This window comes from Epinephelus fuscoguttatus, linkage group LG15 (genome assembly GCF_011397635.1).
Source record: "Epinephelus fuscoguttatus linkage group LG15, E.fuscoguttatus.final_Chr_v1".
In the NCBI taxonomy this organism is placed as follows: Eukaryota; Metazoa; Chordata; class Actinopteri; order Perciformes; family Serranidae; genus Epinephelus; species Epinephelus fuscoguttatus.
In genome coordinates, this window is record NC_064766.1 from 38,740,178 (window position 1) to 38,765,096 (window position 24,919).

Below are 24,919 nucleotides of genomic sequence, written 5' to 3' on the forward strand. Positions count from 1 at the left end.
TTTTAATTATCTGCACTGAAGCGATAAGAGCAGGGAAGAGCTCGCGAAGATGCAGGACAGATTGTCTGGCAAATTGAATTCAGACCACCAGCGAGATGATAGGAAACTTCTCCCGTCTGTTATGTGCACATTTAGCCTCCGCTGCTAAAAGAGTCTTTACCGAGAGGAAGGACAGGTCGTGGTGCTCCTCCATGTAGGTGACCTCCAGGTTCTCCAGGACCACAGTGCAGTTGCTGTAGGTCTTCACCATGTTCAGGTAGTGATCCTCTCTGGAACCCAGCAGGTTTAAACGGTTGGCAATGCCTTGGCATACTGCAGGGAAAGACAAAACAATTAGAGAATTTGCTGGATTTGTTCAAATGTAACTTGAAACACAAGATACAAACTGGTTGTAAATCATCTGCAGTGTCACAAAAGCATTCATCCAAAGGCCCACAGTGTCAGAAACATCCATCGGTTATGTAACACCCTGGCTCAATTTATGACTGTGTGTGTCTCTGTTTGTGAATTTGGTCTGCACAGTCATAACTTGGCCAGCTTTCATGTGAAAATAACCATTCTGGGTTGCAACTACAATAGGAATCAGATCTCAGCAACGATGTGAGTTCTGGCTCATGAGTCAAAGTGAGCTGGCTGTATTTATACTGGCAAAGGCCTGAATCTTTCCACTGCTATGCAGGCTAGTTAAAACAACCACTGCGACCAGCGTCTCGGGCCTGTTGTGTCATTTCAGAGAAAAGATTTGGTGTGTCACAGATTCCATGAGATTTGTGAGTACGTTTCTTGGGGGAATTTTAGTTCTCTAAATCTCATAATTGATAATGGTCTCAACAACTTTAGCCGAGTTTAAGCGTATCTGATTTTAGGGCAAGTTCTTGACATGACTAAATAACAACTAAGGGCTTACATCGAATGCTGATCCGTGCACTTTCTCGAGCCTGCAGTGCCAATAACAACAAAGCCACTGAGAGAGAGATTCACAGGACTACAAATGTGGGTAGATAATGCAGGCTATCTGGCCTTATGCAATAAAAGGGTTGAGATAAGGAAGGCAGTTTTACTGATAAGTGCAGGAGACACTCGGGACTTTTTTTCCTTAATGCAGTTTTTAAGGGAAGAATGTGAGAGCAGGTCGTCTCCCTCTGTTGAGTAGTTTCCTGAGCTGGTCAGACAGGTTGTGACTGGCACTGAAGAAAGACTCAGCGGTGTTTAACACTGCAACACCCCTTCAACACACATACAGACACACATTCATACACGCTATTGCTCTGCAAACACATAATAAGCGTATAATTGATTTCTCTCTTTTAAGTTTAAGTTATGGGTTAACTTGAGCAATAGGTTTAGAAAAACAAAACATTCTTCCTCCTGATTTAGATCAGGACGCCGAATGTTTCTTGGGTCACATTCCACAACGTGTCTGCTCTTGACTGCAAAGAGAGGCAAAACATGTGCTCTGAATTCTGTAACACACCTCACAACACTGTACATAACAGTTAACTTGATTGCACTGCGTCATGTCTGATTTGCTACATTGAAGAAAGAGACGTAACATCATCTTTCAGCCCAGGCTAACGACAACCTGAAGACAATGGGGTTTTTTTGTTCCTCTTTCACTGTGCATTTCACTCACGTTGTTGTTTTGAATTCACACAAACAACAGCGACGGTGCACCGAATCAGTGAGAATTAGGCACAAACAGCTGTCTCTCGCCCTCCCTCTTCTTCCTCCTCATTAGTCTGTCCCTGAGGGACCTCCCTGACATGAACCTTGCAGTCCAGCAGCCTCACGCCCAGGCAACAGAGGGAGACTAGCAAAGGCAAGCTGACCGTTTTAATTAGAGGAGCCATGCGAGATGTAATTAGCCTCCTAATTATTGCTCAGACTGAGAAACCACACTGTAATAAACAAAAAGGTTGTCATGAGCGTGCAGCTGTGAATATTAATCAACCTGATTTAGACTTTCTGAATGACAGTTTGCTAATAGGGACGCTGATTATGGTTAATTAGTTTGCTGTAGTACCATATACAGCACATCTATGGATACGTCTCTGCCTGCTTCCTGTCTGAATGTTTAGTTCAGTTAATATTTATGATGTGCAGTAAAGGCTGCGTGAGGCAAGGTGACTAAAGGTTCAACAAACTTCCTCCACCAATGGTTCGGAGTTCACACAAGGAAACAAACAGCTGTTTGCCAAGGTAAGCAGCAGTATATCCACAGTAAACACTCTCATCTGTGTCCACTTGTTGATTTCACAACTCACTTGCAGGTGGTAAATGACCCGATATCACACAGCCATAAACGGACTTCCTCATCAGGCCACAGCCCATGAGAAAGAAACAAAGTCAGGCTGTAGCTACATGGATGTAATTACAAAAAGGTGGCTTCATAGTTCTACCTAGTTTTATTTTCTTCTACAAGCTCACTATCATACTCAGTTTCTGAGTTATATGTGTCATAAAAGGTTGCACAATTTGCAAACTACCTCTCTGCCAGTAGGAACAGCCAGTGAGTAAAAGACTGACTGGAAATCACTGGGAATCCCGTTTTTTCCATAACACCTGATTTCATTTTGACTCATCATATTCACTTAAAACACAGCTTACCGTCTGCGATATGCTTAAACACAAGGGTTGGGCCTGCAGTGACGTAACTGATACTGTGACAAAGACTAATTACAGATTGCTTCACTTCCTGCAGCTGTATTGTCGTCACAAAATGTCCAGGAGGTTACTCTATGAGCAAGGAGTGGCAGGTCTGGTATATCTCTACCGTGGTTCTGTATGCATGATTGTGAGTGTGGGTGTGTGTACAAGCATGTGTGTGAGTGTGGAACACTGTGAGGAGTACATAGTATTCCCTGGATTGCACTGCGCCGTGCTGATCAGCAGCCAGTCAGAGCGAGACAAAAGACTTGATAAACCCGATCATTAGTCACCTAAGCTTGTTGAAATGTGCGGTCGCATATCACTCTTTTGATGTTTACTTGGGGACTAGTGTTGGAAGTCAAGGGCGTGTGGGCAGATATTTGTTTCTTGAGGCTACGGGATCTGCGCGACTACAGAAAAAGACTGCTTAAGCTAATAATGTGAGATAATTACCCCATTGTTCAGGTCCGCCCTCAAATACCACACTGAAATTGAGAATGCACATGTTATTGTTATAGAGAATGCAGGTCAAACCTGTGTTTGAACCACCCGTATTTCTCTCCAAGGGCGGGAACTTGAGAAGAGATTGCTTAAATCTTGACATAGAATATTTAGGTTTGTTTAGCCTTTATTGTCAAAGAGTAAAATTGTGCATGTAAGGTGGAAAATCAATATACAATATACTGCCATTCAATACAAATATACCACAGTATAAAAACTTGAGAAAAAAAAAACATTTAGACAACAAATTCTAACTGGCGGTAATAGTGTGACATTAAGGGACATATGTTTATCTGATTTCTGGAGGACAGTAAGATAAAAATATTGTGGTGTGAGTTGCAGAGTGTTGGAGATAACAGCCTTCTCTCTAATATAATGGACCTAGATGGCACTCAGCTTGCGGTGCTCAAAGTGCCAAAAAATACATTTCAAAAACTCAACAGTAATGTCTCGGCGCAGAAATCATGACCCAGACACTAAAGATAATCCACAGACCTTGTCGTGAGCAGTTACATGTGGCAACTACTTTCTTTCTGCCAAACTACACTCGCTAACTGTATCTCTGTGCAGAAAAAAGCGCACCGCTGCTGGTAGCTAGGGGGGAAATAATCCATACAGCAAAGTACATCACAATATTTTTGTGCGCCAATTGGGGCTGCAACTAACAATTATTTTCATTGTCGACTAATCTGTCGATTATTTCTTGGATTGACTAATCATTTTAGCGAAAAATGTGTTAAAATGTTGAAAAATGTCGGTCTGTCTTTTCCAAACCCCAAAATTATGTCCTCTAATGTCTTGTTTCGTACTCACGCCAAAGGGTTTTAGTTCACCGTCATGGAAGAGTGTGTAAAGCTGCCAATATTTGAACGTAAGAAGCTGCAGTAAGAGTATTTTGGGGCACTTTTATAGTAGTTTTCTATGAAAAATGACTCAAACCAATTAGTCGACTACTAAAAAAAATCACAGATTATTTTGATAGTGGATTAGTCATCGATTAATTGACTAATTGTTGTAGCCCTAGTGCCAATATCATTTCGTCACACAATGCCAATTATCGATTTTTTATTAAATTATTAATATGACAAATACAAATTAAACAGTAGGTAGCCTATTAGAATAATGCAATCTGTTGCCTTTTCAGTCCACGAGATAAAATTTGCTGCCGCAAAAACATTATCGCAACATATTTAAAATTGCAATAGTATTGTATCATGAAAACATCGTATCATGGATCCTCTGGTGATTCCCACCCCTACTGCTAGCTCACCTTGCACCACTGAGCTAGCCAGCGTTACAGCTCAGTCGAAGAGGACGCCATTAATGTTCAAATCTTGTGCTGTCAAGAGCACGAGACCCTCGTCCATGAGTAGATGCACACGTCCCTCTATGCAGTGATACAGTTAGCAGGTGTAGTCCAGTAGTGAGAAAATAGTTCCTACATGAAACTGCTCACGAGGTCTGATTTCTGGCTGGGTCATGATTTCTGGAAAGAGACACTGCTGTTGAGTTTTTCCAAATTTTTTTTGGCGCTTTGAGCACCACAAGCCGGGTGGCATCATGTTCGATTATATTTGAGAGAAGGCAGACGTCTACGGCTGATATCTCCAAGACTCGGCAACTCGCACTGAAACAATCTAGACTGATAAATAGCACTACTGGGAAGAGGAAAAATGTGTAGGCCTATTTTATGTAGATAAGAGAGTGGTATTGATCTCCTCATCTAACTATCATAAGCGTGTTTCCCAAAATGTCAAACTTTTCCTTTTAAAGCTTTCCAAAGTTGGCCCTGAGTGAAGCAGGGTATAAAACCAGAGTCACGGTAGACAAATGTTACAGTAAATATTTGAGACACATTAACTAAACATGGTAAGATCAAATGTACAATGTTAAGTACCAAAACCAACCAAAGGGAAAAAAGTCTGCCATATAGTCACATTTTGAGGTCTCATTTACATGTTTGGATGAAACTTTGCCGTTTCCAAGCCATGAGAGGAAATACTGAATATCCACAAGTGCAAACCAAACTTTCTGAGAACGGGGCAAAAACTTCTCGAACCCATCTAATGGTTTCCTTCGCTACACTGAGCCATCTACTATACATTTAAATCATCAGGCTTTATACTTTTCTACAGACAACAGAAATGGCCCTGCCGCGTTCTCTTCCTCTCATTCACTACCTGCAATTCAATTACGCTGTGTCCAGAGTCTGATAATCACATTATCTGAAAACTTATACATAATTAAAGGGAAGTAACAATGCTAACTGACATGACTTGTTTATTTCTCTCTCCGAGTCAACAGCATTACGCCAAAGTATCTCATGTAACTCAATCTGCAGTGTTCCTCCGCTGATACCAAATCAATGCCAAGATTAATTCCCTCATTTAGAAGTAGATTATGGTTAACCCCCTCATATGTCTCTGCACGTATGGTAAGAGGATGTTGATAAGAGGGGGGAAGAAATACACGTTCTGCTTTCACTGGACTCAGTCTTAAGTTGGGGCTCACTTGGGGTTGCATTGACTCCGATTTCCAGACCTTCAGATTCCAGGGAAGCATAAATCTCCCAAAGCCTACTATCAGTGAAGGGGGAAATCCACTTCCTTGATTCTGTCTGTGCAGTCAGCTCATACTTTGTCCTCTTATATTTTCTGGCTTAGTTTCAGGAAGACATGAGGGATCAAATATCATATAAAGACAAAACGTGTACTACGTTACGGTGGTGTGTACTACAGTCGTATAAACAGACTTTGTAGTCTGACATTAAATTCCTGATATCCTGTTCTCTGTTCAGGGGAAACGCAATCTTCCTTTGCGTGGGAGATGCATCAATCCCTTAGAGAAAACATCTTGGGGCCTCAGAAAAAGAAAAAAGGGGCCAGTGAGGATGAGAGGATACCCCCCCACTTTCCCTCCCTATCCCCTGTGAATGCAGCAACACAAGTCCCTTTGACATCACAGGAAGTTGATCTTTGCACGGGGTCAGCTCCAGACGGTTACCCCGTGATGCTGAACCAGATGGTAGCTGATTGTCGTCTCCAGGGGAGGAGGACAGTCTAAATCTATGTATTATTGGAGAAAGAAAACTCATGGAGAGGAAGTGAAAAAGGAAGAAAAAAGAAACCGAGTAAAAAAAAGGAGAGTAAGGAGTGGTTTGTGGTTTAGCTAAACGAGATGTAGATGTGGGACACTGCAGCCGGCTGTGGGTCAAACTGTGGAAAGAGGGTGTTAAAGCCTCACACTTGATGTATGAACGTGGCTGACCTTTCCCTGAAGGCTAACAAAGGGGACGAAACACTGGAGCGGCCAGCTGTGGGGCCCGAGCAAATGAAGCATCCCAGTGAATGCATCACATGTCCTCTAAACAGTTCAACCCCTGTGACTACACTCACTGGCCCTGCCTGACTTTGAGCGCAGTCAGTGGAGTTTAGCCTGTTAAAAGCTCGGCAAAGTGACCAAATAAAGACCAAAAAGGCTCATGTTTACTCTCCGCTCCCGAGGAGCACTCTCTACCAGTCAGTGAGACACTCCAGATACCTGCGGCTGGGCCCATCATAATGTTTACTCTCCACCTCAGCATGAGGAAACCGTGGATTTAGGTTCTGCACAAACACAGGAATACATCATGTATACTCACACATCTGCATACTGTGATCAGCATTTCTAAGACTTTAAAGGCAAATAAATTACCCCACTATAATGCATCATTAAAAAGCCAGCACCAGTTTAGACCTTTAGAGCTTTTAAAATCTTAAATTCGTATGTTTAAAAGGTCCAGTGTGTAGAATAATTCTACACATAATAATGATAATAATAATAAGCTACTGTGGACCTATATGCTATGCTTTTTAATAAAACTGCCAGAGGAGTTCGCTGAAAAACAGGTAAAGTCAGCCTGAATTACTCGCGTGCGTCCCCGCTGAAAATCGCCGACATGCATGGGACATACGGCTTCTACAGGCTCGCCATAGCTCACAGAATTCGGGATGGCAGACCGTCGGGATGGTGATATTACGGAGTGGCGGCCTGTAACCGTTTGGTTGATATTCGGATAACTGGGACTTTACTAGTATAATGCAATAGCACCACCCAGCGGTGAAACCCGTGTACACGTTTACACAAAAAAAATTACCCACTCTAAACATTTAGAGATTTTTGTACACGAACTCACCCCTAGTGGAATTTACTGACATCTAGCAGCGAGGTTGCAAAATGAAACGGCTCTTTCTAAGGTGAGGAAAACACAATTCATATTTTTGGTGATTATAAACTAATGAAAACATAGTCATGAATGTTATATTCCATTTCTGCCAATAGATATTGCATGCATCTATTGCACGTCTGTCCAGCCTGGAGGAGGGATCCCTCCTCAGTTGCTCTTCCTGAGGTTTCTACCATTTTTTTCCCCGTTAAAGGATTTTTTGGGGGAGTTTTTCCTTATCTGCTGTGAGGGTCTAAAGGACAGAGGGATGTTGTATGCTGTAAAGCCTCTGAGACAAATTGTTATTTGTGATATTGGGCTTTATAAATAAAACTGAATGGAAAACTGAACTGAATTAAAATCATCACACTGGAGCTTTAAATTAACATACAGCATATACTGTAAGCCTACATGGGGTCAAAGGTCCACGCAGATAAAAAGAAGTGCAGCTCCAGGACAATGGAAGTAAATGGAATTCTGTTTGAGCTGCTAACAGCAATAAAAAGTGACAATTATAAAATTCAACTGAGACATGTTTTAGTGTCCATGTTACTGTGGAGAATCAACAGACCTCACTGTCAACACTTTCAAAGAAACAAATTCTGTGGTATAAATAGTTGCAGCGAGAACTGTTCCTATTGAAGTCTGAGGACTGTTTACAGTAACGGGTACACCGTTTCTGGGGAAGAAAGGGGGGGAAGCAGTTTTTCCTCTTTTTAAGGCTACAGAAATCAATATTTGTATATTAACAATGGGTCCGATGACTACGTGTGAGGTCGAGCTCAGTTACACACCAACATAGAGATACCACCCAACTCTGCAGCTCCCCTCAGCTCTGGGAGCTTTAAAACATCTTTCGGCTCAATGTTTTGTTTTGTCCGCTCGCAACTTTAATGTTTTGGTTCAGTCTCACTCCTCATCAGTGTTGTTTCCAGCTGCAGCAGGCAGCTGTTTTCAGCAACGAAGCTGTGATAACCCTACCTGAAATGGGCAGGAAAAGTTGGTGAACATAGTTGTAAATCACCGACAAAAGATTCAGATATTTTCCTCAGAAGTTACAGACACCAATATAGAGCTAAGAAGATTGAATGTTACTGTTACATTTGCCAAGTAGCCAACAAAAAAATATCAAATGAATATTAATATTGTTCCCTGTCAGCTCAATGTATAATAATATAATATATCAATGTTGGGTTTTTTAAAGGTCCAGTGTGGAGGATTAAGTGGCATCTAGTGTTGAGGCTACAGAGCTAAAACTTCTCCAGTGTGCCAAGCGTGTCAGAGAACTATGGTGGCTGACACAAAAACATCTCCCTGTCATATTCTTGTGTGAGCACGGTGGACGCGGAGCCTCCAAGCAGACAGCGCTGAGCAGGTTTTTTTCATGCAGCAAAGCGAGACGGTCATTGGATAAATGCGACAAAATCGTCACTTCCAGGGAGGCTCAGCTTCCCTGGGACCTGATGAAGCAGTAGGCGGGAGAGGACGCTCGGTGTCTGCATGATGATTGGAGGAATTGTCTAAAAGGCTGAACCCCTTTGTGACTGACAGCGCTTTGCATTTCGAGCTCAGTCCCATGCGGATATTTGCGAGTGGAGTCTCCTGACAGAGTGCCATCCGGAGTTCCTGATTTCCATAGCTCATTTTCACCCTTTGTACACAGGGCCTCAGGGCCTGTATTCTCAAAGATTCTCAGAGTCCTCTCAGAGAGCTCCTAACTTAGCCTAAAAATTCCTAGCAAGGAATCTTAGCTTAAGAGTGATTCAGGAAGTTTCTGAGAGCAACTCTGAGCAAGGAGGGGACAGAAACTTTTATCTTAGTGAGGAGGTGTGGTTGACCCCGTTGCTAGGTATGACGCAGTCTTCTAAAAGCTGTGATTGGTTGTTACAAAAAGGAAAAAAGAAAAAAAACAAAAGAAAAACAAATGCGCTCCTAGTAATGAATGGACAGTGAAATCAACCGATCATAGAACTTAGACTGTATTAAGAAATGTGTAATGGTGAAAATAATTTTATGTCATGATGATGAGACTCAACAAAATTAAATTAATTGTTACACAGCTTCAAAATGTTTGAACGTACCTCATTCACATGCTGATTATTATATTGATTTGCTTATTGTTATGTTTACTCGCCATGCTGGTAATTTTACTACTTAATCTATTTGATATTAATGGTGGAGACTCAGCTGTCAGCAGTTACTGTGATTGCTGGCCTCCTTGTAAAAAGCGGTTTGATTTGGCAGAATGACCAAAACAATGAATGAAATGGAGAAAAAAAGAACGAGAAAGCCGAACTGGACAGAAGAGCAGTGCCTGCTGTTGGCGCAGCTCGTGGAGGAGAACAATGGAGTTTTAAGAGGGAAATTCGGTCCCGGGATCACGGCACAAGGGAAGAGGCAGACTTGGGAGCGCAATGCCCGACACATCACTGCGTCGTTCCCTCTCCTTTTACGCACAAGTGATGAGTGTAAGAAGCGCTGGTACGTGCTGCAATCCAAAGCGGGTGTTATTGCGTTACTACGCTGGGTGGGAAAAGTAAGCTCATCCCTGATGAGGTCAACCACAAACATTATCCCTGCACGATCAAGCCGGTAGCGTCTTATTAAATCATTGTCGTTCAATATACGGAGAATATCTCTCCTTCCTCTCTGTCTTTCCGCCATCTTCTCTGTTTAAGACACTCTTGGGCTTCTTAAAGGTCCTCCTCCCTCCTCTTAACAGTTTGTCACCTTAGGAGCTCTCTTAAGGCCTAAGATGCTTTGTGAATAACTTTTATCTTACCAAGGGAAAATTCTAAGAAAAATCTTAGAATTCAAGGAATTCTAAGATTTTTCTTAAAATGATGTAATTAAGAGCTACTTTTAGTCTTAGGATTCTTTGTGAATACGGGCCCATGTGTTTAAACCCATCTGAAAATCTTTGAGGTGTGTTTTGCTGTGGTTCTATGGCATGAGTGTGGTTGAAAAACGGCTTCAATGAAATGTTCCTTTCATAAGTTACTTAATTTTCGTGAATGTTAATTTTATGATGTAAACTTAAAGTGAGCTTCCCCTGTTTGAAAGACCAGCAGCCGCCACTGATTTCAGTGTATCATGCATCCCTACGTTTTATTACAATTGCAAAGTCACATACTCATCACTGCATTCTTTATGATTTGGCGAGCTGGACGTCACTGACCACTCACAGACAACAGCACTGGTATATTTTTATCTATAAAGCAATACTGGCCAAACCTCCTGCCGACCTCTGCACCCTGCTGTGTGTCAGCTCTGGTAGTTATTAGCTACGCCCCTCCAGGTGGTTGCTTTTCAATGAACCCCGGGTTTTAAACAGATCTGGGGAAAACTGCATTTTCCTACACTGCACCTTGGACATGGAACAATCTTCAAAAAGATCTAAAATTAGAGACACTTACATCCATTGATGAATTTAAGGGCATCATAAAGAATGTGGTGTTACAGACGTGCTTGTTTTTCTTGAGATGCCACTATGTTTGAATAGTTGTTGTTATATTGTGGATTTTTGTATTATATGTTGTATTTGTTTTGATTGGCTGTCACCTTGGCCAGGTAGGGTTAAATGTAGGTTAAATACAATAAATTTTCATTCGATTATAAACTAAAGAAAACATAGTTATGAATATTATATTCCATTTCTGCCAATAGATACCCCTGAATCCTACACGCTGGACCTTTAAGTTGGTGAGCACCACAAACTAAAATCCATTGACCTCCATTATACTGAAGTAGAGGCAGAAATCTCAGAGACTCATATCTCAAAATCTGGGCAAATAAAATCAGAAGTATTTGCATGGCTACATCCCACCAAAGGTAAATGAGAAAATGTGTTGGTTTTTTTTTTGTAATTTCAGTGAGCCAACCCTTTAATTTAGAAAAATATTCATTTATTATGTAGTTACTGACTTATAAGAGGAGCTTTCATTACATTCATGCTGGTTATCGTTTGAGCTACTGCTGTGAATAATCACCACGCCGCACATTCATCCCAACAGTCAATGATGCATTCATTACCCAAAAGCGATATTCATGACCGAAGAGATAAATAAACCATAAATGATAGAACATGCATTGAAAAAGGCATAAATTACTGGGCACTAGGTTGATTTATTGGAGTTAGTCAAACACAGCTGGACTCCTATTACTCTCCAGCTGTGACCGATATACGAGGGGCCCAACATGATGGCCCAAATAATCAAGCAATACATATCATTAGTCAGACAATTCTCCAACATGCCCTGTTGGAAAGTCCATTAGTCCTCCATAAAGGCACCAAATAATCCCAGTCCTGTTACCTAAAACTCACACAACCTCTGTTAGCCCCGGCCCCATTTAAATTCCAATAATGCACCCACCATTCTCCTGAAACGCTCCAACATTCAACCCACTTCCTCTTTAACGTCCAGACATTCTCCCTATTGAAGCCCATTCTAGCCAAGACAACCCCCCTCCTCTACCTCCCCTCTTTTTCCCCTCATTCTCCTTCCCTGTTAAAACCATACTCCTCTTCAATCCCACAGGAAGCACGGGAGGAAGACTGGAGAGGGAGTGGGCGGCGAGCGTACTGCTGTTAACTCACTGCTCAGTGTGCTATTCTCCCCCCTCTTCCACCGAACCGTCGCTAAGCCATGCCTGGAAAAGAAGACTGGGGGAAGAGAGAAAGAAAAACAACAACCACAAGCGAAGGAACCCACACATTTCACACATCATTCCAGCAGGAGAAAGCAGCTGTGATTCGGGAGTCCCCTGTTGGTTTAAGCACTCCCGGTGCAGAGCAGCAGGCCCATATTGGAGCACATCAGCAGAGAGGACAGATAACTCTCACTCACTGGACTCCTCACTTCATCTAAACAAAGGATAGACACTCTTTGAGGCAGCCTTTCTGCTCAAGGGTTTCTTATTTTTAGCCCCATTGCTGACAGGCTCGTTTCTGTGTAGGTCTAACCGCTGTTTCGCAGCGTTGCCTGCCAACATTTCTGTTACTGCCTTAGTCATGTCTCTAGCAACTCTGCCCCTCTGGAGTCTTCACATGGAGAGACCCCATAAAAGGAATATTCTACAAAAGCCCTCGGGTTTGCATTAGTAAGCTTCACTCTGTTGCTCAGCCCTTACTCACCATTTCAACCTCTGGTTTACACATCAGCAGGCCCTTAAATCCACTGATGAGTAGTTTCTTCCTCATCCATACTGGCAGAGGGCAAGAGTCAGGGACAAACGGAGCTCGGGGAATTCGTTTGGACAGCAGAGGAGCTCTCAGAATTTTCTACACTCCGAGAGGGGATTTTGTTACATGTTGCGTTGTACTTGACAAAAGCATGACCAATTTAATTTGCGCAGGAAAGCTCGTAAGAATTTAGCTACGTCTTCCTGTTGACACGTCAAACTGAAATGTTTGAAATGCGACGGGGTGCCGCTGCCAAGTACTCAGGGCCCCAGAGTGCCTGGTTATAATCTTCAGAGTATTTTCAAAACGTCTCTATCGCCACTGAAATAGTGTGAGCAGCAACGACTGACAGAAAATGGTGCTAGTTTTTCATCAAACACCTCTCCCACAAGCCCACGGCTCAGATTTCATCCATTGTGAGCGTGCGGGGCGTCATCCTGTTCCTGACACAAAAAAAACCCAGCACATCACACATGGTTAACAAAGCTGTGAAACAATGCGCGAGCTTGTTTAAGATGATTATGACTGAGGAGGGTGGTTGTTTCAAGGCCGCCCCCTCACTACAGAGACACAGAGGGGCTTTTGCACAACCTAGGGCCTGGCTGCTTTGCATCAGTCATCAAAGGCATCAGACTTGGCAGGCTAGACCCTTTTCTCACTATCAGCTACACTGCTGAACACAAGGACCCTGGCTCAGTATCACCAGGCACGAAGCACACGCTACAAACTCTCATGACTGCTCCAGAGAGTGGACACTCCAGACACAACCAGGGTACAAACTTGTCCAACATTATAGCTATCTGTCCATCCCAGAGAAAAATCAGCCAGTTACTAGCTGAAAAGTAAATAAAAATCTTACTACAAGGTCCATTTTGGAAGTTGTTCTGGATCTTTTAACCATATCACACTACATTCCTCGTCTTGTGGTGAGATATTTGGGCCAGCTACTGTTTCCAAAGTCAACACCAAACTTTCAGTCTCAACCTTTAGTCCAAATGGATGAGAGGTAGTGTTGTTACAATATTGGAACGTCTAACTTTGACACAATACCTTGAAAAATGTTAATATTCGATACCATTTTTGATACCAGGGAGAAAAACTGACATTGAGGGAAAAAATTTAAAATTTTTAGACAAAGATAGAGGCTGTTAACCTGACAACATCTTCTTTTCTCTTCTTGATTAGTAGCAGAGAACAGCAGAATGAATGTCAGAAATATCCACAATAAGAAAGAGCGAAAAAGCCCAGCTGGTTCTGGTGTATTGACATGTATGATATTCAGAATTGACGTTTCGATAAATCAACATTTCTGACAACACTTATGACAAGCCGTTAGTGCTCAGCCTCCAACTGTGCAAACTCCATCTCCTGAGTAAAGGTGTGACACACCGAACCGACATCAAAAAACTAGCCGCGACGAAAGCCAACTGTTGCGTCGTCTACGTCGCCTCACGTCGCCCTGTGTCAGCTGCATTTGAACACACCACATGGACTACATCCAACGGCCAAGTAGCACGTACGTTCTGCGCCTGCGTGAAAGAGAGCGGTGTGAGAGAGTCGTACATCCTGTCAGCTGAGGGGTTTCCTATCTTTCCTAAGTGGCTGTGCTTCCCTCCTGTCATGCTGTGGCTAACGCTCCGCTAGCTGCTCCCAGCTAGCTCCGGTTTGTTATTCAGGTTAAAGAGGGAAGAAGCAGCGGATCTGTCTGGCAGCTGAGTGAAGTGGAACCTGAGGAGGAAGCACCGGTTAGCCCCGGTTTCACTACAGGGAGATTCACTTGCTACAGGAGAGCCAATCAGAGTGATCTCTCTCACCGACAAGCTCCATTCAATGTGCTCAATCAGCTGAAAAGTCGCTGCCGCCGCCGAAGTGCCGACGGTGCAGGACACAGCGCAAAACTAGGCCGACAGACGCTCACCGACGGCCCGACTTTGGTCGATGCCCGACCGTCAGCTTGGTGTGTCAGGGCCTTAAGACTGTAATATGAGCTCCACAACAGCTACTTAATGGTCAAAAATTTACCATCAATTTCAACTCTAAAACCAACACCAACAAGAGATCCTCAAAGTTCCCAGAAGAAAAAGGGAATTTAATCTATTCTATCACAACAGAGCCAACTCCATTTGCTGAGGAAGATCCTGCGAAACGATTAAAAGCTCCAGAACAGCTCCTAAATGGCCCTCGTGGTGGTATTGTGTTTTTATCAGTTTGCAAAGACAGATGTTATGATGTCTCCAGCTCCAAATCCTGGATCTCATTCCGGATGTTTTTCAAATGGACTAACAGGTGCCAAGCATTTATAACCCAGAATAAATCTTGGACAGTTCAGATGACTTTATTTCTTGGAAGCTTGGGATATAAGCACATAAAAAGTATACAAAATGCTGACTAACTGAGTCAGAGGAACACGAGGAAGAAAAAGGAAAAGGCAATTTCCCTTGTCAATCTAACGCACATATTTCAAATACCTTCTGCTTGACTGACAAAATCAGGCTCTGTGGATTGTTTGCATGTCCTTTGACCCAAAAACCCAATTACTGTAGGTTTTCAGTATTTTTAATCTCTTGGAAATCTTACGGGTGCCTGATTACTGTAATAATACCCGGATAAAAATGAAACAAGTGCATTCATATTAAAAAATCTCAGACTACCTTCTAATCAGCTCAGGAAGAGGTTGTTGATGTAGTGGATATACTGCAGGACCAGAGGGCTAATCCTTACTGCCTGGCACTACTCCAGCTATGCACTCCAGGGTATTTCTAGCAGGGAACCCATTCTCCACAGAGCAGCATCAAGCTGAAGTGGTTTGTTATGAAAGTGAAAGGAGAGTAGCAGATATTGATCATTTATCAGCGATGCTTTAAGTGTCACAGGGCTGTAATATGATGCAGTGCATGGGAATATACTTAAAACATATGGCCTTCACTAATGGTTTAGTGGGCTATCGTGTAATAAGAGGGTCAGTTCCACCTTTTTTATGGTGGGAAACACTGCGAGTGAGGCAAGCAGAATTCCTTCTCTTTTACAGGCCTCTGGCTTCAATTATGAAAACATGTGGTAATGAAGATGTTCCGCTTAAAGTCCCACCAGGAAATTAATTCTGAGCTCAATGAAGCATCGGTGTTGTTGAAACTTACTAGGCAATTAGAAAAGGTACTACAGAGGGCGTGTTGTGTTTAGAGCACATTATGTTTTAGTGCTCCGGGAGTTAAACAAATCACACATCAACTCTGTAGCCGAGCCTTGCCACCACTACAGTATTATGAACAATGCTGTCATCTCATCTATAAATGGCCGTGATGAAATACGTTTTACGATGCCGATGAAATCCCTGAGAGGTGATGTTGGCTTGTAAAATGCTGGAACCATGGCGAGAGAAGGGCTGACATCTTCTTTTCCTTTTCTAACGCCGCCTGCAACAACACACTGCCAGGCAGCCGTATCATCTTTGTAGTCGTAATTCAGACAGCTATGTCCTGAGGAGAGACGTCTGTTATTTGCTTGCCAGCGTTAGACTTCACTGGTCTATGAGGAGATTACTCGTTGGTGTTCTTTTTTTTGATGCAGTTTTGTAGTTTTAGAGACAGACTTTTAGGCATATAAAGCATACCTTATAAAGCATTTATAGAGGACTCTATTTTGCCACACTAATGGAGGGGCTCTAGAGATGGTGATGGCGGTCAGCTGGTTGGTGGATCACTTTGTTTCAGACTGAAATATCTCAACTGTTAGATTAATTGTAACACAATTTGGTGCAGATATCAATGGTGCAAAAAAAGATTTATCCAAATAAATTCCAGCCAAAGTTTTCGCTCAAATTTTACTTTTGTGTGACATGTTTTTACAGCTACTGCATAGATTGTCATGAAGTTTGACTCTCTGAATCCTCCTAAAAAGAAACTCCCATTGAGCAGCCGTTTACAAGAAGTAGTGATGTAGGTTACGGCGCTGATCCTCTGAAAGTTACACAATAACCCAAACTAACTAACTGATCACAAACTGTGGTAACTAGTAACTCATTGTTTTCTGTGAGGTAAAAATACTGTTCCCGTCAAAGGAGTGTGGCGGCTGAGGATGGGAGCAGCAGTAAAACATGTTTTAGGACCACCAAAAAAAAATCATCAGTTTAAGTGTATGCTTTATTTAGATAATATTACCGCTTATATGCCGTGAGACAGCCGTCTCCAACAGGGAAGTGAGGCGGTTATTTATGCTCTCTTCAAAGCCACCAGACTCAAGTGACAGAAATAGTAATCTAACCTCACAGCACCTGCACAGCACTGTCTCCATCGTTTAGTTTGTTGGTTATTGTGGGACCAAACAAACGTGGCATCCACAGCAGGTAGCTTCGACATCATGCAGAAACCTACAGGCTAAGTCAGGTCACGTGGGGAAAAGCTTTTAAAGGGCTTGAGAAAAAAGCATTTTAAGGCTAAAACATACATACTTCAACCGAGTTTCAGATTTGAATATAGGCTACATCAGGAACACCACGGGAAAGGATACAAAAAATGATACAAAAAACCTCAAGTTGGACTCGCCAACCCTCACGCTCAGCGTTGCGGTGACGCAGACCTCCTGTGTGTTTCTGTAAGCTGAAATCATTTCCCTAGTGGAAACGAAGCTTGTATTTACTTGTATTTCACAGATAAGAAACAACAAATTGTGAAGACAGTAACGCCTCCACTAAAATAGCATTTTAAGTCATGTGTGTGATTTATCCTTCAGGGATTTATCCTGACTTCATATGAGCAGAGGAAATCTCCGCTCGTCGCTAGGCTAATGTATACAATGTAAAATGCCATAGGTTGGCGCTAATAATGTTAGCATGTTGTATTTGTTTGGAAAACGTGTTTAGTATAAGACAGTTGTTTTGTCGGTGAATGCTGTGAGTTGTAATGGAGCCAAATTATGTGCTGTTACCTTTGTTAAATGTTGCTGTTGCCCCTGGTTTCATATGAGAAGAGGAAAAGATCGCTAGAGGCTAGGCTAATTTATACAATGTAAAACGCCATAGGCTTGTGCTAATAACATTAGCATGTTGTATTTGTGGGGAAATGTGTCCAGATAAAGACAAGTGTTTGTCTGTGAATGCTGTGAGTTATAGTGAAGCTGATTTGCTTACTTGTGTTTGAAACTGCCTCTATTAAGCCATGTTTAATGTGTGTTTTGAATCAACTATATAAATAAAGTTTGATTTGAACTAAACAGCACTTAACACATGTTTTGGAGGTGTAACTGCAGAGTGACACAGACACACCACCGCAGAAGTAAAAATAATGTGCAGATTTTTTTTCCCCACGACTAATCAATTAGTCTATTAATCGATTATGTGCGACTTTAGTCGACCAAGATTTTCTCTGGTTGACTACAGCCCTAGACCAAATAGTTAATGGCATTCCCATCAGCCTGAGCTGTACTTTGTGTTCACTGCTAATTAGCAAATGCTAACATGCTAACATGCTAAAATAAGATGAACATGGTTAACATTATACTCGCTTGCGTGGTAATATTGTCAGTGAGAGCATTTTAGTGTGTTGACGTTGAAGCCTCATAAAGCCGCTCCCGTAGCTGCAGAGTTTTTAGTCTTGACAGCATTTCAAGGCAAGATTTTTTTTCTCTACTGATACGTGTGTGCAGGATTAGACGCCTCGCTCCAATATAAAGCCCGAAACCAGCTACATGGATCCTCTTTCCCTTCAGCCGTCATAACTTCTAGCACAGGGGTGCCTTTCTCCTCACTGTTGACACAGGGCTGTAAAGTCATGTCTACATGGCAAGTTAAGGTCAAGGAAGACAGATAAGCCAGTGTCAAAGAAGACAACAAAGTCCTGCATAAAGAACCTTTTGTCCAAAGCCTCGGTGCTTCTGCGAGGAAGGAGACATCCATTCAAGTCTGGTCTACACATGAGCAAACGGGGGTGGATGAGAATTAATTTGTCTCGTGCACTTTCCTTTTTCTTTTCTTACCCTTGCATGTTCTCTAATTATCTTATTTGGATCCCTGCCACCCAGCCACTATATATATTGGCTAATTTTCAGCCTTATCAACATTTTCCGTAGGAGACACTCCTGTTAGGAAGCCCAGGGAAGCATACCACAATAGGCACACTGTAAGTTGAGAATTCAAGCTTTGCACTCTGCAACTTGTCAGTACCAGGCCCATTCGAGGATGTGACAGGGGGGTCTAGACTAGAAAAAACCTGCAGGTGATACAGGTATCAGTTAACAAGTGATTTTACATGTCTGTGGATGTTTGCTTTGCTTGTGAGAAAGTCCTCTCTGTGAAGCGAGGTTCCTATTTTCTTATGTGCCTACAGTACAAATCAATTCAGCGAGCTAATAAGCTATTCTTCTCTTAATGCTGGCATCCAAGTGCTGCTGAAAGCAAGATAAAAGGTTATTTCATCACTGAAGTTGTTTGTCTTTTCCTTGAAGAGGATACAGCATATGGCAGAGTCTACAAAGACGAAATATGGTAAAACTCCTTCTGTTTCGATTCGACTGGTTACTACTTGTCACATTTGGTAAGTCACACACTGTAGGCCTTGATTGACACTCAACCACGCCCTGGCAGTGAAGCATGTAATGCCTTAATAACACTGGCAAAGAAAACAGACTTTTTCATAAGTAGCCGAGCAGTGCAAACTATCCAACAAGCCTGATCAGGGTTACCTTGACAGGCATAAATAATTATGTATTCTATAAATGAACTAGATTTTGATGTTAATGATGATGTTGTCACCCTAAATCTGAGTGGAGCTCTCAGGTGGTTGCAGTAAATTCAAGTCAAGTCAAGCAGAACAATTTCACGTCAATGCCAGTCACAGGTTTTCCATTGTTAACAGGTGTGAGCATGGTAAAAGCTAAACCTTAAAGCAACAGAGTCGACCAGAGCAAATACACACACAGGGAAAATGGCCTTATCCTTCAGGTTAAAGCTGTTAAAGAGCTCCTGCATCCTTTTAATCAGGATGTGAGGCAGGAAGCCTCCTCCCCTCTCCCTTTACACCAAAAAGGGGATTACAAATTAAACATCCTGGATTGCCTTCCCGATAGCTTTTGACATATGCAGGAATTCATTTATAAAAATTGAATGAATTAACCGTAATATGCCACAAGGTCCAAACCACTGTCAGTGAGTCACAGCTTAAATTGCACCATTTAGTTTACTGGGCCAATGGACCACACAGGAAGAGGCTAAATGCTATTAGGGAAGCAAGTTTCACAGATCAGCCACCACCCTTCAACTAATGCTTTCTTCTGAGATATTCTGAGATGGGGATTTGTTTGTGAAGCTATTGTTCCCTTCTCTGTAGGGGATTCCTCTTTGGGGTAAGCGCTGCTTGAAATGCTGCGCCTCAGAATGACCCTTAGGTCATTAGAGAAGATGCCACACCTACAGGAGGTCTTTTGGATAATGGTGGGAGACTCCCATCTCCAATTTGAATGCCAAAGTGAAGGAACAGCCGACAAGAAAGAACAGACTGAGGCCTCTTTAATGATTAAGCGAGGGCACGAATACAAAAGTCAGAGATCTCACCCTGTCTTTCTGATATTTGTTTGTGTATCCTCAACTTCCCTGTTTTTCTCCCCTCGCTGCGATTCCTCCTTTAATCCGTGCACCACCCCTGTCCATCTCATTGACATCTCTTACATTTGCATCATGACACGAAGATCCACAGGGCTCAGTGCTGAATACAAATACAAAAACCTATTTATCTGCAAGGGAAAGAAGGTCTCAGACTATGCCTGTTCAGTGTCCTTTGTGAACTGAACTGAACTGCAAGTTTCTCCTGAGCAAGCTAGAGCGATGGTATCCATCCAAGCTGAAAGCCTCCAGGATGGAAACATGGTTGGTGCCCACTTTCCATCTTTACTTTCACTACTAAAGCTGACTTAGTGTTTCAGCAGTTCCAGCCTGAGAGGACACATTCAAAAACTGCTTTGTCAGATGCATGAATAACACGAGGTTTATTCACAACAGAAATTAACTGGTAAAAAATGTTGCTGTTGCTGCAACTGGCAGACATGTACAGTAAAGGGTGTGCATTGGCAAACATCCACAGCCAGCCAACTGAAAGAGAACATTATTTTCTTTGTTTTAACCTCTAATTGAGCTGAAACTAAGTCATGCATTTGTTCCCACGTCAGTCAACTGCAAACTGAAACTAGTATACAGATGTACAGACTGTAAACAGACAGTATATACAGATAAATAATGAAAATGAGAGAATGCACAGGTATGTTTCTTTGAAGGTGCCTGATATACTGTATGTATTTCTGATCATGGTTGCAGACAAATCCAGTAATTCGTAAATAATTCGTAATAAAATCATGAGCGTTTGCAAGCATGGATGCCCGTGATCTTGATTGTTCGGTGTAAGATGGTCATAAAATTCAGTCCGAGCTGTTTTAAGTCTATTTCTCATCTTGACATTCAGACAAAGCCAAGCGTGATTGCTATTACCGTAAGATTTTAGGCTTGGCTCATGCAAATACTGAAGTTCAGTGATGTAAACATTGTCAACAACCAATAGGTGTGCACCAAACAGGAAGCAGCAAACCAGGTAGACAGTGAACATGGAGGGGACTTTGGGGAGTTCTCTTGTACTTTGGAAAAAGAGAAGGAGACTGGTGGAGTTGTGGAGTGAACAAAGGTCAGTGTTTAGTTCAGCGTGTGGCTAATCCATCAATGGTTGAAACAGTTCACCTCTAGCTAAAGTAGCACAGCTAACCAACCGAGGCTGGCAGTGAGTTGAGGTGACAAAATCCAGAATGTGAAGTTTGCACACAAATACTGTTTATTTTTGTGGATGATATTGATGCCTACTTGATAATAGTAGTCAACTCGGGCTGCACCTAATGATTATTTTCATTGTCGACTAATCTGTCGATTATTTATTCGATTAGTTGACTAAACATTTTAGCGAAAAATGTGTTAAAATGTTGAAAAATGACCCTCTATCTCTCCCAAACCCCAAAATTATGTCATCTAATGTCTTGTTTCGTACTTACGCCAAAGGGTTTTAGTTCACCGTCATGGGAGAGTGTGTAAAGCTGCCAATATTTGAACGTAAGAAGCTGCAATAAGAGTATTTTGGGGTATTTTCATAGTACTTTTCAATGAAAAATGACTCAAACCGATTAGTTGACTACTAAAATAGTCACTGATTATTTTAATACTAATCGTTGCAGCCCTACTGTAAACATATGGCACCTTTTATCTTGTGTGTCTAGAGTTATGTGTTTTTGCACACACTTGAGGAATTGTTAATATGTCGTATTTCCTAAAGGGAGCTTGACAGAATATTTTCTGCCAGAAAAGAGATGTGAAATAAACTCAAAAGGAATCTACTTGTTGTCTTGTAAATACTGACCCCGCATGATCCCCAGTCTTTGTAAATCTATAGTCTGTAACTTAATAACTCACAGTCTTTCAATGTGAGAGGGTGTCAGACTTAAAAAGACTTTAAGGCCATATCCACACGAAGACGGAACCAATTTTGTTTTTTATAAGTTTTCCATATACACAGAATCCTCTCAAGATATGTGTACATAAACATGAAGCCACTGAAAACGCTGTAGTATATATATGCAAGGCCTGAAAGTGGCGCTGCAACGCTGCCACAAAGTACACAAAAAACAGAGAATAAGAAATGGAGCATGCGCATAAAACTTGTGCGATGTCAACAAAGACGAAGAAGAAGATGGCGGAAAATACAAATGCCAGAAGAGCCCACTTTGTATGGACTGACGACGAGGTAGAGCTGCTACTTAGGGTCACACTTGATTACAAAACTACAAAACTGCAGCACAAACGCAACCACTGCGTAGTCAGCCATTGTTGTTGTGGCGCCTTTACGCCTAGCGCATGTAGGTTAAGGGAGAGGTGGGGTGATGGCGTCATCGCTTCAGAAAAGAGGCGTACTGTGTTGTAAATACGGAAACATGAAGGTGGTGTCTTCAGATTTTTTCACTCTGGGACCCAGTTTAAAAAGTTGGCGTATTTGGGCTCCTAAAACGCTGCTTCCATGTTTACGAAAGGTCCACACGATAAAAAACTTTTGTGGATACACGTAATCTTGTCTCCGTGTGGACATGGCCCCTAAATGTCTTTTCAAAGTCTTGTAGGCATATGTAACAATCAGTTTATCTGCAGATTATTTTCTTGTCCGAGTATTTGGTCAATAAAATGTTTAAAAAAGGATCATTCCTGTTGCCAGGGACGTCAAAAATAGCTTGTTTGTCCCCCCAACTTTGCAGTAGTAAAGATGTTCAGTGTAGTATGGCATAAGATAAAGACAAGTTTAATAAAATTTTTGTGTTGATGGACTTTCAGCTCGTGTTTTTTATACAGATGCCCAGGTTGGTTTATATTCTTTTTCCCAATTTGACTGCACACTTGTATCCATCAAAATATCGTGCATCCAAAACAAAATAACAATTATCAGTGAGTCATGTGAAAACGTCTCCGAAAAAGGCAAAAAAATGAAATCATGCAGAATTATCAGCATTTCTCAACTACCCCCTCACTTCAGAGACAGACAAACAGACGGGCTTAATAACTCATTTGGAGCTGTGGCCTCTTTCCCTTTTAACACAACACTGCATCTGATGAGATGTTGAGATAGCAGAGGGCCTTTTTCCAACCTGAATTCCTGGGTCTCTTTCCACTGGAGACTCCATGCATAGCTACTGGATCATGGAAAGGCCATAAATGCAGCAGATCACTTTGTCGCCATGTACAAACAGAGGACGCAAATCAGTTCAATAAGTAACCACATTTACTCACTTATTCCATGCTGGGCTCTCAGTGTACGTATACAAACTACAAAAGGGATTTTAGTAGCTGCAGTTGCAACACAATGAATGAGAAGCCAAAAGAAGAGCTTTTTAATAATTGAAACCAGTGATGTAGCAGCCACAGTTTCTTAACTTATTAAATATTCATGTCGACATGAGAACAATACATAAAATTTTATTGTTTGTGGTTTGTTTGGACTGAGAAGCAGTGGAACCAGACACATAATTAACAGTTAAAGAACTGAAGTAACTACTTGATTTTTAGGACTACACAATAGATTTACTGTATTCAGATGTGTCTTTACAGTTATAAGTAAGAAAAAGAACAAAAGCTGCTTCACTTCTGTGTTCCCTCTCGATGACATACACGTCTAGCCTTGGGTGCGTCTGCTGCACGGCACAGATCTCGCTCGCTCTACAAAAGTATCAGTGCTGCCAAATAACCTGCCCTCTACAGAGGCACTATTGTCCCAGAGTGAAACCAAAATCCTGCACCTCGCCAGCAGCTCTCTAAAATCTCTACCACTCAGACACGGTGCAGTTTATCAAAGCTGGGATGGAGGGCAGCAAGAAATGATCCTCCAGCTCCCACGGCCCGAACCAGAAAGCCATATTTCCAACAATGGCTGCAGCAGATGGAAGTCTGGCAAGGTCATCAGAGTACTAGCAAAGATGCAGCAGCAGCAGCAGAAACTCCAGGGCCACTCTGGACCCTAAAACGCAGACTAGAGATTCTAGGATTACACTGGATCATAACCTATATTTCACTACCGACATCCATCTAATCCCAGAGAGTGGGCTTTAATGAAAAGAAAAGGCATGGTTTTCTGAAAGTAATGGAAAAAAATAGATGACTGATGAGGAAAGCTGGCTTGTTAGATCCCAACACCACGCAGAGGGAAAAGCACTTACTCAGGATGCTGAAATGCACTGCAGGAGTGAAATTTTGTCATGATTCAGCTCCACTTTTGCAGGTGTGCAAGCACATTTAAATGCAGAACTGATGGAGCTGGATTTCACCAATACACACATTATCTTCCAATCTCATTCTGTCAGGAACGTGAATAACCCATTAAATCTTAAAAAGCATATTGATATTTAAGCGGTGTTATCCTGTGCCCGAGGATTAAGGATTTAGCCGCTGACATGCTCCTGAGATTAGTTTGATCTTTCACAGGTTAACCCATAGCCCAGTTAGAGGGGCTCTCTGGTGGGTTCACCTCATATCTGTGTCTGTGCTTTTGCAGCTTGGTGTAGCAACACTCACCATTGTAAGGTAGAAGACATATTTAAGTGTGTAATAAAAATTGAATCATCACCTCTTCAGTGCAATCCAGGCACAAACAGAAGGAGTCCGATTGATTCCGAGACCATTTAGCATTTCATCAGGGAAATAAATCACTGCAGTTATTACTTGTGGTTGGCTGCCGGGTGAAGCTGTGGGCATTATTTACAACCTCCCCACATATGATGACAGTTAATAAACTGAGCATGCCAGCACGCGGGACGAGGAGCTTTTCTATTATTCAGTGAGTCCTGTCTGACTCCCACAGAAGCCATCACGTCCTGGCAGGCTG

At 42.1% G+C, this 24,919-nt stretch overlaps 1 protein-coding gene across 1 annotated transcript in view; it reads right to left on the reverse strand.

Moving 5' to 3' along the window:
* egfra (epidermal growth factor receptor a (erythroblastic leukemia viral (v-erb-b) oncogene homolog, avian)) overlaps positions 1-24,919 on the reverse strand; it is a 62,197-nt gene that overhangs the window by 33,326 nt on the left and 3,952 nt on the right. The window contains exon 2 of the mRNA XM_049598473.1: positions 161-312. Coding sequence (XP_049454430.1) covers positions 161-312 — 152 coding nt within the window. The remainder of the gene's footprint in view (positions 1-160; positions 313-24,919) is intronic.